This window comes from Hipposideros armiger, unplaced genomic scaffold (genome assembly GCF_001890085.2).
Source record: "Hipposideros armiger isolate ML-2016 unplaced genomic scaffold, ASM189008v1 scaffold_69, whole genome shotgun sequence".
In the NCBI taxonomy this organism is placed as follows: Eukaryota; Metazoa; Chordata; class Mammalia; order Chiroptera; family Hipposideridae; genus Hipposideros; species Hipposideros armiger.
Genome location: NW_017731419.1, coordinates 2,706,040 through 2,729,113, shown reverse-complemented (window position 1 = coordinate 2,729,113; position 23,074 = coordinate 2,706,040). Strand labels below are relative to the sequence as shown.

The window sequence follows — 23,074 nt, the reverse complement described above, 5'->3', positions numbered from 1 at the left end:
TCTCTCTCTCTCTCTCTATATATATATATATATATGTATGTGTATATATATGTATGTATGTAATATGCATGATGTAAATAATTTATAAAATATATAAGAATATGTGTAAAGCGTAACGATACAGCAGACAGTTCGTGAGCCTACCACCCTCCTGCAAGAACTGGAATGTTTCCAGTGCTGTTCCACACATGCTTGTTCTTCGGTCCCATCCCTCAGTCCCCCATGTGCCACTTACCTAGAAAAGCACCTTTCTAACGTCTGTCATTTGCACTTCTGATAAATGCCATCAGTAGTCCATCAGATCCTTGGGAATTGCCAGGCGAACTTCCGGTGTGCCACCAAATATTGTGATGCTGATTCACCTTCACATTGCATTTTGATACAATATTAATGTTTTATATTAATTTAGAACTTTTTTAATGAAAGGGAAGAATAAGAAAGAACAGGCTCAGGCATTTAATTTTTTTCTTCAAAATGGATTTGTTGATTTGAGTAAGGTAGGCGAAATGAAGCTGCTAATAACAGCTGTACATGGTTTGCATATACAGCATCTTGACAGGCCCATCCATTTTTGTTTGTAATTGTATAAATTCAGAAGAGACACCACACTGCATGGACGATTTCATTTTAATTTTAATTTTGAATGTCATGTCCAATGAAGAAAAGGTATCGAGGCAGTATAGCACAGTGGTAAGAGCAGAAATGAGACATTAAGAACTTTTAAGGCACATGCAAGCGTGGAGGACATGCTATCTGCTGTTACTATTGTTAGTAACATTACGACTGCAGCATAGAGCGAGCACGGAGGCCGAATGAGAAGGCTGTATTTCTAAGAAACTGAAAATGTACTTTGATTTAGAAATAACTAACTTTTAACTTCTCTGTGTTTTCATTTTCACATCTATAAGTTAATTTTCTCAGAGTTGTGAAAATTAACAAGAGGGTGTGTGTGTGTGTGTGTGTGTGTGTGTGTGTCTGTGTGTGTCTGTGTGTGAGAGAGACAGCAATATCTGGCACAGCATAAGGACTCACTATATTCTAGGTGTATATGAATAATGAGTAAAACATGAGACTTTAACATACTTTGTTTCATAGCTTTAGAAATACATGTACCTCCCCCTCCTGCCCCCCGTGTTACTTACAATTACACCTCTTAATTTTAGGATGCCTTGTTCTTCCTGAAAGATTTCTTCACAAGTCTTTCTACAGAAGTAGAGCTTCTAATGGCTCCAGATCCAGAAGGTACTAAATATGTGTAGCTTGAAAAAGTCTATAACAGCTACCTGGATTGATTTTGATTGTTACGAGGCCATTTTGAGAATGTACTTATGCAATCTTTATTCTCATTTACATACATGTGTTCTGTTTATTTTTGTTAAATTATGCAAATGTGCTTTATATAAAAGTAGTAATTTACAAGGTGAAAGTCAATTTTCTCTTTAGTAGTAATTGTGTTTATTAAATAAAATGTAGCAACACAAATTAAATCTAGATTGATTTAAATGGTTGCTCTAAGGAAGCCTACCTAATTTTCCAAATGTCCACATTACATTTTCAGTTAAAAAGTCTCCTGGAGCTGATGTCACCTGCAGTTTGCCAAGGCATTTAAGTACCTCAAAGGAGCCAAACCTTGTTCTTTCTTTCCCTGGGCCAAAGCATGCTTTCCAAAATGACAGTGCCAACTCAGCGGAAATTGTTAACGGGGAGGCACAGAAGGCTTTCTCGGCCGAAGAAGCATCATTTAGTGATCAGCCTGTGTTTTTCAGGTAAATCATTTAATTTTGATAACAGAGGACATTTGAAGCTTGTCCTTGAACGCGTTTGTATACAGGTAGTCATGAGGTCGCGTCAGCTTTTCTTTGCATTGCCATATAATCAACTGGTATATTTGTTTGTATGCGGTTCCACCTAACTCACCCCTCTCATTTACACAGGGTAACCCTTGTTGAGGATCAATCTCTCAGGAGTTCCGTTTTCCTCTTAGCTTCTTCCTTTTTCCTCCTCCTGTCCCTCTCTTTCTGGTCACTGGTGTGGCTTCTTTGTCCCTGCTCAAACTCATGGCTGTCTTTTTCCTCGTTTCCTTTATCCACCTCAACTTCAGCATGCCTTCTTTTTCCTCCCGGGAATTTTCTGTCTGGTTTTCTCTGTCTGCCCTCCTCCGTCAGTGTAGTGTCTTTCCTGACCCCGCCCTCCCTGGCTAAGTTGCACTATCAGGAAACCCAGGTCCCCTGTGCTCTGCTGTCGGCTGTGACTGCAGCTCAGCCGCCCGGCCAGCTGGTTACACATTGGCTTAGCCTTCATTTCACACTCATCCATTCTTCCCGCCGTGTTTCTTGCTCAACCCCCGGGGTAGGTGTGGCACCTGGGCTCTATTGGAAGGAAAAGGATGAGAGGAGCAAAGCCACCTGTGTTGTGAGGGACAGTTAGCCACCTTCCCTGGTCTCCTGTGCTCCTCTCCCATTGACACCAGTGGTCCCCAAATTCTGCCTTTCCCTCTAAGTTCAGACGTTAGACTTTGTCTCAAAGTGGGCAGTATAACTATTTTAAAGCATTTTCTTGTTTTAAATACCTTGTATACTGAAGACAGAGTTAAAAAAAAGAATAATGGGCCGGCCGAGTGGCTCAGTTGGTTTAGAGCTCGCTCAAGAGTTTGAGCTCTGAGCAACAGCAGTTCGATGCCTGGCCCAAGATGAGCAGCCGCTGAGCTGCCAACAGGTAGCAGGATGGCTCAGCTTAAAAAAAAAAAAAAAGAATAACAGACTATGAGAATTGGGAAGACTGGGATAGATGATCTTGGGTGGTTCTAAACGTTTGCACCACAAAGAAGAACCTCTTTTATTATTTGATCTTTTTAAAAATGTTTCTACTAAAATAATTGTTTATCCTAAGTAACAATTTGAATTCTCGTTTTGTATTAATCACATATAAACTACCAATTTGGTTTTTGTAACCACTGGGTAACCAGTATAAAGGAAATTGAATTGTTAGAATTCTGGCCGGAAAGCAAAGAAGTTTGACGCTTATTAGTTTGCGTAGCCCTACTTACTTACCTAGATAAGTGTTTATTTTTTTTATTAGATGATTTAAAATAGTGTACAGATTTCTGTTTCTACCTTCAAAAGCTCCTAGTGGGTTGAGGACTCTGGGATGTAACCAGTGCTATAGTCCAAATTACTTACTTTACAGATGAGGAAGTTAATGCCCAGAGAGATGAACTGACTGGCTCAGGACTGCACAGTGGCCGAGCAGGGCTAGAGCCCACGTCTTCATCCCAATTTAGTGCGTTTTCCAAGTGATGGCCTCATAGTACCCCCTCCCCCTCCATATATTTATTCACCGTTTATTTATTCCACAAGTATTTATTGAACACTTACTATATGTATGCCACATTTTATTCTAGGCACAGTGAACAAAATAGACAAAAATCCCTGTTTAAAAATTAACACATATAATTTGTCCTAATATGAGCCTTGGAGAAAAAAAGAATGACAAAGCAAGAAGCAGGTGTCAAGGGCCTGTCGCCCAGAGGACCAAATGGAGATGAGTATTCAGAAGATGAGGGATGACCTCAGGCCTCAGGCTCCTTGTGTGATTGATGTGCACACAGTATTTCCATTTTACTGCAGGCTAAGTGGTCTTTGTGGGCTGGCTTAGTATATAATCACCAATATTAATTCTGTAGAAAAAATGTGTTTCAGGTTCCAGTTTACAGTCCAACTTTTGGAAGCCAGCTCCTTTTGTCTGATGTGGAATCAATGTATAATTATAATTTAATTCTCAAAGAATTCCCAACATTTGTGTGTCGATATCCTGTTTACAAGTATTGGTCTCAAGAATGCTCACTAAAATTCACCAATGTAGGTGACATTTAAAAAATGTATTGACAGACATTTAGGGTCAGAGAGTTTAAGTGAGTGACTTGCCCATGGTTGCATCCCATATAACGGATAAAACTGGGGTTCATGTCCATTTTTTCTGGCTCTTTCTGCTTCATCACAGAGCTAAAATGAGTACTTTACCTCTTGTCTTTTTACTTGTTGATAATTATATTTATTTGGATTAACCTTGAAGGTTGCTTTTATTAATTTGTTCTCTATATAAATTGAGGGTATCTGCCAGAATAAATTTTTCTAAGATAAACATTATTTAATAAACTAGGAAAAGGTTTCTGTGAGCAAATTTAAATAAAATAAATACAATGTATAAGAATGATTAACATCAGTTTAGTTTTTATATTACCTTAAGAAAAGGCATTGTCTTGTATTTATTTTGTGGTTTTGTTTTTATTCTCCATTTGAACAAACTAATTTATATCTAATTTCAACTATTAGTAATTTCAAATATAATAACTCCCCTCCTCTCTTATCTTCAGAGAATTTAGATTCACATCAGAAGTTCCTATCCGACTTGATTATCATGGCAAGCACGTGTCAATGGATCAGGTTTGGCAACTTTGTATAAATCTACAAATTGTCTCGTTTATTTTTCGAATAGACTCAATTTTTTTAAAAAAATTTCTATGTCATAGATGTTTGAAATGATGATGTACAAGATTTTTAAATTTAATTGCTTTTAAAGTAAATTAAGTATTGTTTACGTAAGAACCCGTGAGTAAAATTTGATATAAATTGGGTCATACATATTATGAAAAACAGTTGTTTTTGCTGCAAACATTTTAAGTGTTGTAATTTCATTAGTGAATATTGCTTTGGCTTTCCCAAATAACTATTTTAAGTGTTGGGTCTCTCAATTTACAGATTAATCTGGCCTTTTTTTAATTTTAAAGGGCACATTAGCTGGGATTTTGATTGGTCTGGCTCAGTTAAACTGCTCTGAACTAAAGCTGAAGAGGCTTTTCTATCGGCATGGGTAAGTTGGATTATTCCATGAGGCTTCGAAGGATAGTGACTAAAGTTAGTTTACAGCAAATTAAAAATAGAGTTTCCTTAGCAAGCACACATAATTTAATTCTTTTATAATATTGGCTGCAGAGAGCTTGTTTTTAGAGGATCCTTACTGGTTAGGGGCTAGTTTTTCTTCTGAGAGAGTGGAAGTAGTTTGACAAAGTAGTATTTTTCAAACACAGTGATAGTTACGATATTTTTATAATTTCCCAAAGTTGTAAATCAGCTTATTTCGTGAAACGACCAGAAGTTCAGAAGACAGTGGTTCTTAGTAGCTAAGAACCATATAGCAGTTTGTCCATGTTGAGTTAATTCTATGCCAGAGCTTTAGATGTTCAAGAAATAAGAACAGTGGGAACACATAGCTATTCATATTACCTAAGCCTTGTAGAAATTAACACTATAATTGGATTATATATATTTGTATATACATGTATTTGTATATTCAGACTGAATATCTATAATATTTTGTCTTTGTAATTTGTAAATTTTCTTTTAAGTAAAAAAATTCCCCCAAACTTATGTAAAGCTATACATTTCTTTTTCCTTCCTGTACACTAATAGTCATTTGCTCTAGTTTGCTAGGTGTTGACAAATTATTCTCGTATGCAATCACCGAATGGCTTACTGACATTAAGAAAAACCAGCTACCGGGCATCCTGGGAGGTGTTGGGCCTATGCACTCACTAGTACAATTAGGTGAGTTTCCTCATTTAATCAGAAAATGATTTATTTTGCCTGATCAGTGATGCTTAACCGTTCTGTGGCTATGGATGCCTTTGACAGTCTACATGAAGACCATCTTTCTAGAAAACCTCCATTTGTGGTCATGCGCACAAAACTCTGTCTCCTGTTTCAGGGGCTGAAAGCCCCAGGGTTAGAATGATAGCAGAGACCTGACCCCCAGACTGCCCGGTAACTGCTGTGTGTGTGTGTCGACTGTTGCAGTGCAAGGCCTGAAGGACTTGGTCTGGTTACCTATCGAGCAGTACCGGAAGGATGGCCGCATCGTCAGAGGATTTCAGAGAGGCGCTGCCTCCTTTGGCACCTCAACAGCCATGGCCGCTCTAGAACTCACCAACAGAATGGTTCAAACCATCCAGGTATCTTTCCATAGAAGACCCGACCCTATACAAAGAAGAAGGGCCTTGGTAAAACGGGGTTGAGTTATTTTGTTTTCAAAACGATACTGTGGAAATATACAAAGTTAATCAAATATGAGAATAGATATATTATTTGTAACGATTTAATATCGTGCTCTTTAAATTGCTTAGCTGTCCAGTGTTACATTATCAGTAGAAAAAAGCAATGGAATACAGTGTTAAATGTGTTTGCCTGTTTCAAGTAAATGATAGCCATTAAGCTAGCCAAGGATTTATTTCACCACATTTATATGAAAAAAAACATAGCTAAATGTAGAGAGAGCATTACGGAGCGAACAGGAGTTGTATTAAGGTTTGTTACGGTAAGTATTAAGGTCCACTGATCTAACCCAGACCATGTGTACTTGACTGACCCGGTTACTCGGAGCATGTTCTGACAGGGCAGAGGAGGGCCTGAAAACATCAGCTCGATCCAGATAGTGTTCATTTTTAATGGACACTTTACTGTTATTATAAAAGTAGTAATTCTTGTTGTAAAGACTCAAGCGCTGCGGAAGTGCCACGTGAGGGCGCGAGTCCCTCGGTGCTTCTCCAGGCCCTGTGGGAGGTGCCCTGTTGGAGCCTAACCCCTGATTCACTCCTACTTTCTGATAAATGGTCCAGGCCGCGGCAGAGACTGCTTATGACATGGTGTCTCCGGGAACCCTTTCCATCGAGCCCAAGAAGATGAGAAGGTTTCCTCATCACCGGTTAGCCCACCAGCCAGTAGACCTGAGGGAAGGTGTGGCCAAGGCCTACAGTGTCGTGAAAGAGGTGGGTGATGCTCGGGCGGACAGGCCAGAACCCGCTCCCACGCTTCCCTGCCTTTCGTCTCAGGAGCACCTGTGGTTGGGGTTTGTTCCAAAGAAACCCCTGGGAGTGGACTTGGAGCTGCTGCCAACCGGGAGGGCAAATCCCTGCATCAGGTAGGAGAAGAGCAGGGCGCCCGGGAAGAGGCGTGACCTGGCGGGAAGGCCAAGTCTTTCCCTGCAGAAGCGAGCAAGGAGTAAGAGCCAACACAGGTGCTCACCCAGGCCCAGCACATCGCCCTCCTCTGCTGTGCTTACCTCAAATTTGTTTAAAAAGGCGGCTTTTCAGGTGGATCACTCGTGATCCCGTTCCCCTGCCTTCACTGTCCTGAAGATGGCACAGATTTTTCTGTACCCGTTTTTATAGTCTTATTATACAAGTGTGTATTCAGAAGCAAAACATCCTCTTGTTTATACTTTAAAAGTTCACATAAATGTGTCACAGGGATCCTTCTGTAACTTAGGTCTTTCAAGATAAACCCATGTTGATGTATGTAGATCTAATTTTAGCTGTTTTGTAGTATTTCATTGTATGAATAGAGCATAATTTTTGTATTTTCCTATTGGTAGACATTAACTTTTCTATTTCCCCCCTAAAACACCACTGTGGGAATGTCCACACGAATGTCCCCTTGTTGATATGTGCAGAAAGTTGGTGGGGAATCTGTAACTACTTGAGTCTTGACGTCTGTTAAACACGGCCAAGTTGTAGTTTAGTGGCACCATGAACCCTGGTTCTTGGCTGTTTTCAAGGGCATTCCTGTTTTAATGTTTTGTGACCTTCTTTTAAATATAACATGGTATGTGAGGTCATTTTACTTATGATTGATGTGCGTATTAGGATTTCATTAAAGATGTTGTCCCCATATGCTGACAGGCAGAGCAGTCTTTTACCTGACAAAAGTTAGCCTCTGTGGTCCCAAACGGTGGGAAGACCACTGAGGGGGAGCCCCCAGAAATGTATTAGTGGATAAATAAAGGCAAGACCACTGGACACCTTTCTGAAAAAGATTTAGTTGGGAGAATAAAGAGACATAATTACCAGTCAGACCTGTTCCTACAGATGTTGGGACTGGCCAGTTACCAGTAGACATGTAAGAAATCAGTTTGTAAAAATGGTCCTGGGGTTCAAGACAAAGCAGGGGCAGCTGGGGCGGGATAATAATAGCTCTTGGATATGTAGCACTGTGCAGTTTGCGAAATGCTTGCCTGGTTTCATCTGTATTCATTTTAAAATAAATATCTGTGTGCTTGTTTTGTGCCAAGTGTACAGTAACACTTGAAGAGAAGTGGTATTCTTCACTCACAGATGAGGGGACGGGCTCGGGAAGATGGCCATGGCAAGTGGGCAGTGGGGCCAGGGTCGGACCCGGGGGCTTGGACCTGCTGTTCAGTTGTCATTCTCTAAAGCTGTCCCCACGAAGAATGAAGGAGGGTGACAGCAGTGAGCCTGGATTGAGGCTGTAGGGGATGCTGGATTAGACTGAATCTGAATCCATATTAAAAAACTTTTAAATAGAGGTTCTTCAATGATGATAAATATTCCTTCTTCCTTTTAGATGTTAATAACTCAAAGATCAAGAGAAAGTATCCCATGTGTTTCACAGATAGTCTCATCCTTTAGGTTGGGGTCAGCACACTGTAGCCTACAGCTCAGATCTGGCCAATGCCTGCTTTGGTGTGGACTTCTGGCTAAGGATGAGTTCTACAATTTTAGAGGACTGTAAAAAGGAAAAACAAAGAATAAATAGCAAAGACTTACGGCCCACATGTATTTACCATTTGCCCTGTATAGCGAAAACTTGCTGACCCCTGCTTTCCATAATTCTGATCTGTGGCAGGTAGTTAGTTGTAAGGGGCAGAGATGGTCGTCTGGCAATGATTTAGTGAACCCTCACACCTGCTAAGCTGCGCCCAGCCCTTTCGATGCGTTATTCCAGTTAATTCAAACAGCTGTCACAGTATTTGAATTCCCCCTTAAAGGACTTGTCTAAGGTCACACAGCCAAGTGATGGACCTGAGATTTGAATCTACTTCTGTAGTCTCCAGACTTGGTGGTGTTAATCATTGTATTATAGTAAACTAATACCTTCTTATTGTTTGTGGGTTAGGAGAGAGGAAGATGATGTGGACAAATGTATAAATTGTAAGCGTTTTCTTCAGTGTATTCCTGGTTTTTTGTATTTGCTCTTGTAGATAGTTTTAAAAATAGCTCTTACCTTTTTTTTTCAGTTCTTCTGTACTTTTACCCCCTAAGGTATCATATGTTTTGCCTGCTGTGTTGAGTAGCAATGATCCTGTTGTTAGCTTGTCAGAGTGATGGCTAGATTTGGGGTAGGACAAGGTTCCTTGGTTTCCCCAGAGAGCCCAGAGTTCCTCGCACTGTGCCCTTCATTGAAAAGGTCACAGTGGAGCATGCCTCTTGTCCCCTAAGAGACTTCCAGTTTAGACAGATGGCAGAGGTTCGAAACCGTGTGGCGTGTTACCACGTCGGCTTGACCCACACATCTCTATATTCAGCTTTAAAGCTTAGCGTCCTGATTATTTTCATGTAAGGCAGTTATAGGAAAGGTGGAAAATGCTACAGAAGCTTTGCTTCTAATTATTAAACATGCTCCTGCTTTATGTTCTCAGAATTTTCTCTGTTTAATCCAATAAAATGTTCTATTTAGCCCTTTATCTTAATTGAATAGTCTAGTTATCTTTTCCAGTACATAGCCAGCAATTTAAAACAAATTAAATAATATCCTGGAGCTTAGTAGAATTAGATTTTCTTGTTACCGTTGAATCAGAGGAACGATCATATGCCTTTGGTGATTATGTTTCTTCCAGAAGCTTTGTTTCCTAAGTTTGATTTAACTAGTGATTAATAGTGCCAGCAAAGCTATCCTTGTGTCATTAACTACTTCTGTAAGCTTCCTACTACACTTTCTGCACGCGCAACACAACAAAATACTAAATTACAATAATTGCCTCTTACTTCCCCTTATAATTAGAATTTCATCATAAAAATAATTATCATGGGCTATCTCAAAAGCACAGAGTTTTTTTTTTTTAGTGGTGGTGGTTGGGGGGGGGGGGTGTCTAGTTTTAAATATAATGTTGATTAAGTCTCCGAAAGTGTGATTACAGGATAATTGAGGGAGTTTTCTGACCAGTAACTCACTCCCCTGTCTCCTCTGCCCCCTTTCAGGGAATTACAGACACGGCTCACACCATTTATGAAACGGCAGCTCGAGAACACGAGAGCAGGGGCGTTACCGGCGCCGTTGGCGAGGTCCTACGCCAGATCCCTCCGGCGGTGGTGAAACCTCTGATTGTCGCCACGGAAGCAACGTCAAACGTGTTAGGTGGCATGAGAAACCAAATTCGACCCGATGTCCGGCAAGACGAGTCACAGAAATGGCGCCACGGGGAAGACTGATATTTCAGGCATGATTCTTACGAAGATATTGAAGGTGGAACTAAGGAGCATAGTGTCCCATTGGCAGCTTTAGGGGGAACTCATTTAATTGTATTGTGTTCATCTCAGGAACAAAAACAGCTCTTAGTCCAATAGTGTAATATCACAACCACGTGCAACCAAAACTTCTGACATTTTAGGGCTAGTTTGGTACTCGCCTGTAGGAAGGTTGGGTGGCTGGTGTCAGGCCCTTAAAGCATTTGCTGCCAAATTAGTGGAATGCTTGCTTTTATTAAAATGACTAGAATTCCCCTGGTAACAGACGAGATGTCATTGAAAAGCTCCTTTGACAGTCGGGAGTGCTCAGAAGCTTTTGAGCACTTCAAAAGCACTGTTTATGCTGCTCTGAGGAGTCGATTTTTCTCAAGGTTTAAAAAGAATCACAGCTTCAAAACTTTCACAGTGAGTGAGAGACAGAAGCCACAAGGCAAACAAAAGCAAATAGGATTTTCAAAATAAATATCAGTGAGCACTAAATAACCTTGTCTGTTGGATGTAGTGTTCATGCCCTCGAGAAGAACATTATTTCCAGTTACTCAGAAAATCCCATGGGAGTTGGAGAGCGTGACTGTCACAGACGTTCTGTTGTGCTGCACTTTATCCTGTGTGCGTGTATGTGTTTCTAGAGTAATACGTGTCACGTGCTGTCTTCTTGATGTAATTTATAGAGTTACACAAAACATAAAGAGTAAGTCTGAAAGTTTGGGGCAAAGGAAGATAACGCAAACGTAATAACTTCCATTTATTTTCAGTGTAAATGAAAATGTGCATTCTATGAAAAACGGGGGCCCAAATAATTGTTTATATGTTCAATTTTAAGCAGGTATAGTGCAAGCTTGTTAGGAATGTGTGGAAAGAGAGATTGGAAGTAGGCTTTTCTCTTAAAATTAACCAAAAATCCCCCAAATATGCCCTAGTAAGCTATTTCAAAGTACCATTTTTACTTGGTTAACAGTGTACCTTTTGATAACCTGTCAGGAATGAATAAAGTATTTTTATTTAAAGGCAAAACTGTTTTATGCTTCCATGAATAGTTTGCTTTTCTCAGAGCATATTCATAGATGCAATACTGGGATTTATTCCAAGATACTTGGGCACACTTTCTCAAAATTGATTTTGGTTAATATCAAGTAGATCATGACCTGGGAGTGAGAAGGAAATTGCTCTCAAGACCTCAGTCTCTGGCTTTGGGTTAATCTAACAGAAAGAAAATGTAGGACTTTGTATTCATCCACTGTTGAAAGTCGCATGGTGAGAATTCTCAGGCTCTGAAGTGGGGGAATATGGCATTTCATGCCATGTTTCAGTGGAGGGTTTGGAAAACGACGTTGAATCAGTTTCACTCTCTAAATTTTCTGAACAAGAAAGTGATGTAAACCATAAATCTGAACATTTAAAATTTATAAAAATTGTGCTCAATAGCATTTAATTTTATTTTTATTTTGTTTCCTTTTTCCTGCTGAAAAACCATAAAGGGCAACGCTCAGAGTAAACACCTGTTTAAGCATCGCAGGACCATCTGCTTCTCTGTCCTAATGAAATGGAGTCCTGAGTAAACATTCGCCATGGCTGTTTTTCTTACCGTGAAGTCCCAGCCTGCTCTGGGGCCCAGCCCGACCACCCTGGGCTTGGAGCGCCTTGTGCTCCATTCTCCCTTACGATGGGACACACTAGGCACCTTGTCTGTGGTGATTAACCAAAATGGAAAACACTTGGTCAAACTGAAAACTATAAAATCTCTTTAACTTTTCAATATATTTCCCACAGTTACACTAATTATTTAAGTTCAGCTAGATACAGCATAGGAAGAAATGATCATTCTCTTTGCACTTTGAGCTGCAAAGGGACCCGTCTTTTGACATGTTAGGTTTACAAATCCCATTTAAACGTATCTGTGTCCTGCAGTCTCAGTGGTTCTTGCTCTGTTCTGCCCTCCTGCACCTGCTATTGAAAGAGTCTGTGTTTAAGAACAGAAATCTCGTGTCTCAGAAAGATTCGCAGGGGGTCTACTCATTGTCAGTTTAGCCGACATGCTCTTTACTGGAGATATTTATGTATCTATATAGGAATACTTCTGCATTATTAAGTATCCTGAAGTTTTTCTTTTTTAAAAGTGTCTCTTCAAAAACGCAGTAAGGGCTGGTGGGCCAGACTCTCGGGTTGCCAGATCTGTGACTACCAAGCGGGTGGCTTGGCCACGCTCGGCTTCAAGCCTCAACGTCCCTCTCTGTGAACAAAGGGGTTTCTCACAACAGAGCCCCGTGGAGATCTTTCCGATGGTGAGGGCCTGTGTGCGTGTGCGCATGCGTGTGCATGCGTGCCTGTGTGCGGAGGATGGTGTGGGATGTCACGCCCAGTAGGGTTCCCAGACCTGAGACACCCAGACTGGTGGCACTGTCACGTGAGAGCACTCTGGTCACGTCACACGGAGCAGCTACAGGCTCCTTTGGATGTTGACTCTCCTGAGTTGCGCATTTCTGAATGGCCACAGTGCCTGCGCGGTTGTCTCCCCATGTGACACTTCTGACTGGAGCAGGCTGCATGTGTCCGCTTGTCACTGCGTCTTGTCCGCGTAGGTACCTCCCCAAGGAGTCCAGGTAGTAAGCCTGGTTTATATCTGTCAGCGAGTTTCAGAGCCTGCAATGCTACAGAAACATGGTAGGACCACCTTCCATTATGAAGGCCGCCAAGACCATGGCCGTGTGTTCCCATCACGGCTGATTTGGGTCCCAGCTTTCCTTCCTGTCTGCCCCCAGATTGCTGTCACTTAGCAGTAGAACGTCCACTCCACATTCGCCTTTTCGGATCGATAGAACACAGTGTTGCTTGGAGACATCATAGGAGACTTTCATTTTAATAAAGTTCAGTTCTAATTTGGATTCCCACTTAAGCATCAATATTTTTATCATGTAAAACTCACTTTAAGAAAGAAAAACATCTTCCCGAGTAGCAATGCGCCTAAAATGGCAAAAATAGGAAAAACCAGTGTTTTTCTCTCCTGCCATGTGTGTCACTTTTAAGTGCTATTTAAAAAGTTCCAGCTTTTAAGGGAATTACTTTTTACCTGTCTCCTTTAAAGACTGTTCCGTAGGTTTGGTGCCTTTGTTCAGTTTCAAAACAGTCCCGACAAGCCTGTCTGCTCCCGCAGGGGCTGCTGGCCCACTCGGGTGTGGCGCCCCGGTGTCGTTGGCACTGTGTGTGCTCCCCCCGAGTGGAGACGGCAGGCAGAGTTGAAGTTAAGCAATTTAAAGTGAGGAATCCACACTTGCACCAAATGGTTTCGGGATTCACAGTTGTCAACATTAATTTAAATTTGGTATATGTGAAACGCTGGGGACTTAGGAGAAATCATTTAACTTCGTGTCAGCTTTCTTAGACCTGCATTGGGTATAATTTCTTAGATGAGTGGGGAGTCTGTGCTGAGCAATCTTAACGCCCCATTTTCCCTCACATCATCCTCTTGACCTATTTAAGACATTGGAGAGAATGTCTATAAACTTCTGGAAGCTTCTTGAAAGTGAGGGACTGTGCGCAAGCATCAAGTGAAACTGGTATCTGCAAGTACATCAACTGGACATACCAATTGTTATCAAATAGAATAAATCAAACATACATTTTTGAATCTTAAAGAGGAAGTTATTTGTAGAGTACATAGATAAGGGAAAAAAATATTTTTCCAATACCAAGAAATCTTATTTCTGTTTACTGGAAGTTATAGTCAGCTTTTTCCTATAAGAATAATTGAGTGCTTCTGTGCCAATTTATTTTTATCTCAGTATTTTCAGGATCATGCTAGGTACACTGCTCCCTTTAATAGACTTCATATGTGCAGTTGCAAGTCAGCCCGTTTTAATCAGAATAGTTTCCTTTTATTGTGGTGTCTGCAAATCAGAGGTGGAAAAGGCAGACTAACACTCCACTCTGATGGGCTTCTTTTGGGATGAGAAATTACAGAGAGTTTCAACAATTTATATTTTGAAATGTCAGCAATTATTAAAAGCATAAGTGTTAGAGATAGATTTTCGTCTCCTATAACAACGGTTGGCCCCTTGGTTTCAAGCATGTTGCTTCAGAGTAAGCACCAGCGAGATTTCAAGAGACTTAATGCGATGTTGGCTGTCACAATGACATCTCTAATGCCCTGGGGGGTTGAAACAGCAGCCCCTCCCTTAAAAAAGATGTTTACTTCGCTGTTTCACATGTATTTTGTGTATATGAAATGGCATCTTCCAGTTTCTAGTTGGATTTGTCTTACCTTGTATAATTTGCCTGTCACACAGGACTTTTCATTGCGAAATTTGGTCGGGGTGCCAAGTTCGGCTCTGATGTTAATCCGCCCTGACTTATTTTAGACATTGACTGGATCTCACCACAAGTAAAAGGACATACATTGTACGTGTTGACTATCATTGCTAAGTGTCTTAATTTTCCTAACTTGTGTAATTATGGATGTGAATACTTTTAAGAACACTGATGCTGTACAAGTATTTTCGTGGAAATGTAACTTGTTAGTGTGACTATTTAAAATATGAAATGAGTCCTCTTGAAGAAAATTAAAGCATTTACTCTTTGGAGTTTGCCTTAAACACTGTTGTCTTTTGCCAAGAACTGTTCCCAAAGCCTGGACACAGTACTTTTGGGGGGCGAAAGGCAGATCTGTGTCAGATTCTGTTGTTGGGAAGTGGTGTTCCTACGACCCTAGTACCTGATGGCGCGCCTTGCATCTACCTGCTACCAATTTCTGAGCTATCTAGGGGACATGATGGTGACACGTGCCTCTCCTCCTCGCTTTTGGATACGAATCACTATTAGCTACCTTATCCCTCCAATGTAGACTTGTGGCAAACACATTTTAGAGGATCAATCATAGGGACCTAGATAAATACTTGATAAATCTGTCTTATTTTTTTTTAAGGAATATTTTTACTTAGTAGAAATGGAATATTTAAAAGAAATGCTTATTTTTTAAAAAAATTTTATGAGTTTATTTGAGCCAAACTGATGTCAGATGCTGGGGAGCAAGATCTCAAATGCTCCCAAGAAATACTTATTTTTAAGGACTATACTTTAAAAGAGGTTTTGATATGACAGGTGTCATACAATCGTCCACTTTGAGGAATCAGGAAAATCACGCGTCGCATTTGACACATGGCTCTTGTGAAAGGGAACCTTTGTGAGATGCTTCTTGTCCACCAGGCATGTGGTATGTCCTTCATATAACTTCACAGCCCCTTAGGGGCAGTTACTTTAGTCTGTGTTTTCCAGAGGAGGAGACAGGCTTGGAGATGTCAAGACACTTGCCCATGGTCACACGGGTTGGCTCCCAAACCCCGTGCTCATGCGACAGTTCCGTTTAAGAGGAACTTGCACAGCTGTCTAAGTCAGTGAAAATATCAGTAATTAGGACACTAAGAAAGGCATTATGCTAGAAGATGGAGGTTAAAGGCTCTTAGGATACTTGACCTTAAGATGAGAACAAACTCGCGCATCTGTCTCTTCCCCTGTGTCCCAGCCCCTTTCTCTCCCCTGGCTGCACTCTGGTGGCTCAGTTCTGCCCCAGGCCTGTCACCATGGGTTAGAGCTGCCTGGAGAATTTTGTTTTTAATGCTGAAGCTCAGGCCCCAATCAACACCAATTCAATAAAAATCTGGGAATGGGGCTAAATTAGGGTCTCCGCCTCAGCAACCTTGACATTGGGGCTGGATACGTCTTCGTCGTGGGGCCTTCCTGGGCCCTGTAAGGTGTTCAGGCAGCATCCTTGGCCTCTGCCCACTAGATACAAATAGCATCCCCTCCCCAGTTGTGAAAACCCAAAGTGTCACCAGATAGGCCCAAATGTTCCCTGGGGGGCAAAATCTCCCGGGTACCACTGGGCTAAAAGCTCCCCTGGTGAAAATAATGTGCAGCCTGGAGCAAGAACAGTGCCTAAGGCCTTTCCACATTCCTTTCTGGAATGCTCTGCCCCCTCACTCCTTCCCTTATCTCAGCTTAAGGGCTACCATTTCAGACAGGCCCAGCCACCTTACTTACCTCTGCTCTCCATCATAGCACACACTCCGTAAAACAAAAACAAAACTCTGTGGCCCTTCTTTCGTTTTTTAAATCCGTATTGATTTGTTTTCCTTCTTATTGTCTGATGCCCTCTGTGAGAGCAGGGCACAGACCTCGCCCAGAATAAGGAATCGGGGACTGGTGAAGGAGTGAATGAATGAATGTAGCTTAGTGGTGGTCATCTAGTCCTGTATCGTTGCTTTGCAGTTGAGGAAATGCCCAAACGGGAATTGTTTGCCCAAGGCCACGTGATTAGTACTTGAAGATACAATTTCAGGTTTTCTTGGTTGTAGCAATAATCTAAGAAGTAATAAGAGTATATAAATATATACATAATACAATGAAAATCCAACACGTGTTGAGGATTTCCTACGTTAACTGCTTCGTTCAGGACTTAACGTGGCCTTTGTGTTCAGTATCAGCCAGGATCCTGGGAGGAGGTGGATGGCCCTGTGGGTGACTGAGAGGGTATGGAAAGGAACCGCTTAGCACAGGTGAGGGGCAGCGCGGACGACCCACATGCATGGGGGGAGAGGGGCTGACTCTGCGCCCATCCTTGGCCTCAGTCAGGTGTGTCTGTGCTGATTTCCGGCTCTCCATGGCAACGGGAACACAATGCCCCTCTTCCACCCCTTCGACCATGAGACGGAAGCAACCTAAGCCTCATCTCAGGCCTGAAGGGACAAAGGGAGAGTGACTCCCAGCACCTGAGGCTGAAGGACAGCGGCCGCCCCTCAGCAGCTGTGGCCTTGGGTAGAGCAAGTAGCCAGAGGGGCCCGGGGAGCCCTGGTCCTCAGGCTCCTACCCGCCCATCTCCTGCCAGGGCCTCCCCCAGGGGGAACCCAACTTCTGTGTAGCATCTACGGCTCAGCTGCGTGGCAGAGAGCAGGTGGAGAGAGGGTCTGGAGGGCAAATGGAAGTCACCCAGCTGTCAAATATTATCTTATTTGTATTTGGCCTATTATCTTCACTGTGCAGACGACAAAACCGAGGCTTAGGACAAGTGACCTACCCAAAGCCACACAATGTGCTCGTTAAGGAACACGAGTCAGTCAGGACACATAGACCCCCCCCCCCCCAAATCCCAGCAGCTTAACGAAAAGAAGTTTCTTCTTTATTCCCACAAAGTCCAGTCGGTGCTGCTGAGTACCCGGCAGCTCAGCTCTCTCCTCCAAATGGTGATGGGAGAACCCAGGCCCCTTCCGACTCATCTCATGGCTCTACCTCCCCTGCAACTTCGCGGAGACCTGAGGACGGCTTAGTGCTACAGACTCCTGCTCACGTTCGTGTCAGAATTCTGTCACGTGATCACACCCAGACTCAAGGGCAGCTGGGTAATGCCGTCGCTGTGTGCTGAGGAAGGACGGAAATGGGTTGGCGAGCAACTCAGCTGGTAATTTAGAATCTGAATCCAGGAATGTCTGACTGCAAACCCGTGTGCTCTTAGTACACATCCTCTATCAGAAGTAAAATTAGTTACTCTGTAACATAATTGACCACTACCGGAGTTAGATTTCTTTCCCTCCTGGGCTTGTTTGTTTCTATGCCTGTAAATGGTTCCACCTGGAGCCAATTAAATTCAGCAAATGTTTGCTGGGCAATGAGGAAGGATGGTACAATGTAGTGGTCCTCAAAACTCATCTGCATATAAGAATCATCAGAGGATCTCTTAAAAATTCCCAGACTCAGGCCACACCCAAGACCAATTCAATCATAATCTCCGCTGGTGTGTTTTTGAAGCTCCCCAGGTGACTCTAATGTGCAGACCAGTTTGGGAACCACTGGGATCGTGGCTAAGAATATAGATTTTAAAGTCAAGTTGCCTGGGACTGAACCCAGGTTCCACTACTTGTTAGCTGTGTGGCCCTAGGGAAGTTTCTTAGCCTCTCTGTGCTTCAGTTTCCTCCTCTATAAAGTAGATATATAAAAGGGTTGCTATGAGGATTATGTGAGTTAATATATGCAAAGGGCTTAGAACAGTGTCTGAGACATAATAAGTACTGTGTAATTGTTAGATATTGTTAATTTCCTGAAAGCCTCTGTGCCCTGGGCTAGAGATGAAAGATACAGTCCTTGCCCTTGGGGAGCTCAGAGCCAGTGGGGAAATATCCCAACTAATCACTGCAGCCATTTGTTCCTTAAAAATGGAAATCAACTTGTTTCGCGCCTGAGAAACCCAGAGGCGTTTCCTGAAGATAAGGAAAGGGGCAGAAAAACCACTCAGAGCAGTTTTAGAACTGGAACTCCTGGTTTTGAAGATGCCACCTAGCGTCCTCTCCCACGGCCATCTGGACACGTTTCCCAGGAATTAAACACAGATGGGGCAGCCTTGGGATAGCTGGGGGAGCCAGCTCCCCTTTTAGCCTGATATTCAGTATTGCCTGGTTACGGGGAAATCTGACTTGAGCTGACTTTTGAGTAGCATGTGGAAATAAAAGTCAGGGAGGGTGTTGGAGGCACAATCTTTGGGGTTTGGGGATGGCTGGGAAAAATGAACAATAGTACATCCTCACAGTAAGACTTTCTATGGCTATCAGGAGAGGGCAAACCATTTTTTTAAATTTAGATTCCCCTGAGGTATAAAGGAAAATACGCCTGTTCAGTGCAAAGTACTAACTTTGCTTCTCCAGCCCTAATGTGAGCATTGTGTCAGCCCAGGTGTGGCCCAATGATCTTTAGAGCGATGAAGAGAACTCAAGGGTGTAACTCCAAGAAAAACAAACAAGTTTAACATTTAATAAAAGTTGAACACAACAGCTACCCTCACTCAGCCTATGCTATTTTAAAATCAGTATCCATGTTGTTGACCTTAAAAATAAAAGCTTGTTGTTTTACCAGCAAAAATGAGTTCATTCAGGAACAGCAGAGAATTGCAATTCGGGACAGGCAAGCTATGACAACACCACAGGCAAGCCTGGAGAACAATGGAGAAGAATGTTCTTTTATAGAGGAAAGGAGGATTGGGAGGGCCTGTTATAAACCAAGAGTCCATTGGAGGGAACTGGGAGACAGAACCTAGTGGCTTTTCATTGGTTGGGTTGAGACAGTCTCTCATTGGCTGGGTCGTTGCTGGGGAAGGAGAAAAGTCTTCCTTCTTCCTGCTGGAGTAGTAGAATGGAAAGCATCTTCCTCTTGGGGCTGTAAGGTAGGTCTTTTCCTGTTGGGACAACCAATGATGAGTGGTTGGGTGTGAGAGCTTCCCCTACAGGCCCTCCCGACTCCACTCTTAGTTGAGATTTATTTCTTTTATTAATTTTCACAATGCCATTATCTCTATAGTCAGAAAATCTCCTTTCATTTATAGTAAACACTTCCAAGGCCAAATAAGTACCTTCCTCTGTTCTCCATTTCAGTTTAAACTGAAGTTTCACTTACTTTTCTTCCCCTTTCAAGGCATGCTTTTTTTTTTTTCCCAAAACCATTCTTATGCCTTCATACCAGATTTCATTTTGAAAGCCATCTTCTTAGCTTTTATGTCCTGTTTGCCAAATTGGAATTTTAGCTGAGTCTCTGCTCCAAAGACCGACCTTGAACAAGTCACTTAACTTGGCTGCGGGTCAGTTTCTATAGATCACTGCAAGGGGAGACACCGAACACCGAGTTAATGATATGGGACACCCATTTAAAATTTGGGTGGCTGTTGCCATTTGTCCTCTTCTAGAGGTTGTACTGACATACCCAAAACAAGAAATCATTGCCTTTTCACATGTACACTTCGGAACAGCTAGATCTGTGGTAAGCCGTTTAAGGGCTTGCTTTGAAATGTGTGCAGAAACATTTCCGTGGAGAAACCCTTTTCGGTGTCAGCAGGGGGCGCCCACTCTCTTCCCAAGTGGAACTTAGGCTTAATGTTCGCAGCTACCCAGCCCCCGCAGCGCATTTGAACCTGCACAAATCCTGACCCCACGCACCGTGGGAAGGTTTTGGAAAAATCCTAACTATCCCAGCCCTCTCACGAGGCTTGTCTGCAGCAGCTTCCTCGTAGTCGAGGACATTGCCTAAATTCAAAATAAAAATGTCACTTTATTTCACGATTAATCTCTCCCTGTAAATACGGGGCTGGGTGATAACACACGCCAGGCCTCCCTCTCAATCCCCAAGGCTTGTGAAAGTTGCCCCTCGTGGAGTTTTCACAGTGTTGATAAGGGAACTATTCGGGGCATGGGATAATAGAAGTGTGCTTTATATCCAGATAAAGGTTTTTTTGTTGTGTTTTCCCTGCGGGGGGTACCTGAGGTGAGCCTGAAACAGAAGCCCGTTTAAGCTTCTCTGAGAGCTCCCTTTCTCTATGACGGCGGTTCTCAACCTTTCACAGGGGTCGCCTAAGACCATCGGAAAACACATATTTTCGATGGTCTTAGGAACCGAGACACCGCTCCTCTATCTGTCTCCAGGCCCACATGCAGATACGCCCACATACGAGTATCCGGTGACCCCTGTGAAAGGGTCGTTCAACCCCCAAAGGGGTCGCGACCCACAGGTGGAGAACCGCTGCTCTATGGGAAACGCAGCCCCAGCTCCCTAGCCCTGCCACTCAGGTTTGGCACTAGGGTGAGGCGCTGGCCTTGGGCACCAAGTTTAAGGAAGGGTGGACACAGGGGCTCATCAGTAATCAAGATAAATAACTGTTTAATGCAATGTCTTTCAAAAACTAAATTAATGTAAAAACACCCACGATGAACAGAACATCAACATTGTAAATAAAGACGGGCTCAACCCTGCACCTCCCATGCTCTTCTCAATTGCCTCACTCTTGGTGAGGTCCTGTCGTGTCTTATCTTTACTTACAATGTTGATATTTTGTTCATTATGATTGAATGTCATTCTTCCCTTCCTTTGCTCACCCTTTTCCAGTCTTACCCCCCTCCAGCCCCCCATGCCCTCAGACCCCTCTCCCCACCTGAGCCCCCACCCTGTACCCTCCACTCCCAAGGTTGGCTGTAGGACAATGAAGGGAAAATAACACTGAGAGAAGCCACAAGGCATTGGCTGGAGGGATTTTTTTCTATTAAACACTGGGAATGATGCCAAAATCAATAGTGGTGAGTTGTGAGTTGCTATAAACTGATGTCATTATCTGGACGCGAGGAGGGCTTCTGCTATGACGATGTTAGCAAACACTTATGGTGCATGGAACGCATGCCGGAAATGGTTCAGAGTGATTTACTGTATTTAGCTAATAAATCATTCCAGCTGCTGTGTGTGCGGCCATCCCACTCTGCTGCTGTTACCGAGCGCGCCCGCCTCCAAGCCCCACTGTGCTCGTGCTTTCGTAGCACCAGGGATTCTCCCTTCCCTGTGTTAAATTCAGTGCTTCAAGGGGTGAACTCCCACCACCTCCAAGAAGTCTCCCCAGACCACCAGCCTTTCCTGGAGGCCACTGTTTATGAACTGGATCAGATCAGCTAAAATGTGGTTCTTAGTTGGGGGGTGGCGGTGATTTTGTTCCAGAGGACACTTGGTAATATCTGGAGACATTTTGGTTGTCATACCTGGGGGAGGGCAGTTGCTCCTGGCATCCAGTGGTAGAGACCTAGGATGCTGTGAAACATCCTACGGTACCCAGGGCCACCGCCACAGCAAAGAACTATCTGGCCCCAAATGTCCCTAGTACCAACAAACCCTGAATCCAAACTTGCTAAGGTATTACTAAGGGTTTTGTGAAAACTCTCTCAGGAATGAATGAGGTTTGCAGTTCACCCTCAGGCTTTCATGCTTTTGCCCAAGCAGTGACAGACGTTTGCAATGAGTCCCTTGGTGTAAGGGATGAGCATAACAACAGGACCAGGGGTTTGAGGACACTCCTTTGTCCCCCACCTGAGTTTTGAACTAAATGACACAGACAGGAGTCAGCAGGTGGGAGCCACAGGGGCATCTGTATTACTGAGGAAGGGCCAGGTTGGACATGTCACTTAGGCGTGTGGCAACAATGGGCTTCTTAATTCTGAGTCCTGGAATCAGGCTTAGCCACGCAGGCCTAGGGAAAGCTGACCGTCCTCCATGGGGCAGAGCCTCTAACACTAAGCTTACCCATGGCCTAGAAAAGACCAGCGTCTGCAGACATTCACTTCCCAAAAGCTAAGAACGGAGAAAGGAACTGACCTCCACAGGCTCAATTCTTTTTATGAAACTGGTCCATCAGATAAGTCACTTTTTCATGGAGAGGAGTAAGCGTTGGGCCAAAGACCCAGAGTTTAGAGAACAAGCCCTCCTCATTGAAACCTGGTGGGTCAGTCAGGCTGGGCTGGAGTCTGCTGCTGTAACAAACATTCCCCAACTCTCGGTGGCTTAAAACGACAAAGGTTGATTTCTCACTTAACGCTGCATTTTTAATGCAGGCCATTACGGTCTCTGCTTTTCTTAGTCACTCAGGCATCCGGGCTGATGGGGTCTCCACAACTTAATGACATCACTGTAGTGACAGAAGTCTTCAGGGTTTGCTACAGAAGAGGAAAAGGAGAGCATGGAGAAATGTTCTTAAATATTCTGATTGGAAAAGACACAAGTGCCCTCACATTGGCCAAAGGAGTGAGAAGGCCACTCTTAGCCTCAATGGTCCTCCCATTTCCCAGAAGGACAGGTGAACTGGAATTGCCGCTGAGTGGCAGTAATGCCTTTCATAGACAAGGGGGGGGAGAAGAATTTCCTGCCCCTTCCACCACCCTCATCAACACTGGGCAAAGGCACCTCCTTTGGTAAAGTAAG

The 23,074-nt window shown here is 43.1% G+C and overlaps 1 protein-coding gene across 4 annotated transcripts in view; it reads left to right on the top strand.

The window, feature by feature from the left end:
- ATG2B (autophagy related 2B) overlaps positions 1 to 14,892 on the top strand; it is a 67,503-nt gene extending 52,611 nt beyond the window's left edge. For all 4 annotated transcript variants that reach the window (XM_019642482.1, XM_019642480.1, XM_019642481.1 and 1 more), the window contains 8 exons: positions 1,164 to 1,242; positions 1,559 to 1,766; positions 4,373 to 4,442; positions 4,787 to 4,869; positions 5,482 to 5,603; positions 5,853 to 6,007; positions 6,671 to 6,820; positions 10,049 to 14,892. In XM_019642482.1, coding sequence (XP_019498027.1) covers positions 1,164 to 1,242; positions 1,559 to 1,766; positions 4,373 to 4,442; positions 4,787 to 4,869; positions 5,482 to 5,603; positions 5,853 to 6,007; positions 6,671 to 6,820; positions 10,049 to 10,279 — 1,098 coding nt within the window. In that variant the 3' untranslated portion in view covers positions 10,280 to 14,892. The remainder of the gene's footprint in view (positions 1 to 1,163; positions 1,243 to 1,558; positions 1,767 to 4,372; positions 4,443 to 4,786; positions 4,870 to 5,481; positions 5,604 to 5,852; positions 6,008 to 6,670; positions 6,821 to 10,048) is intronic.
- The last annotated feature ends 8,182 nt before the right edge of the window (positions 14,893 to 23,074 follow it).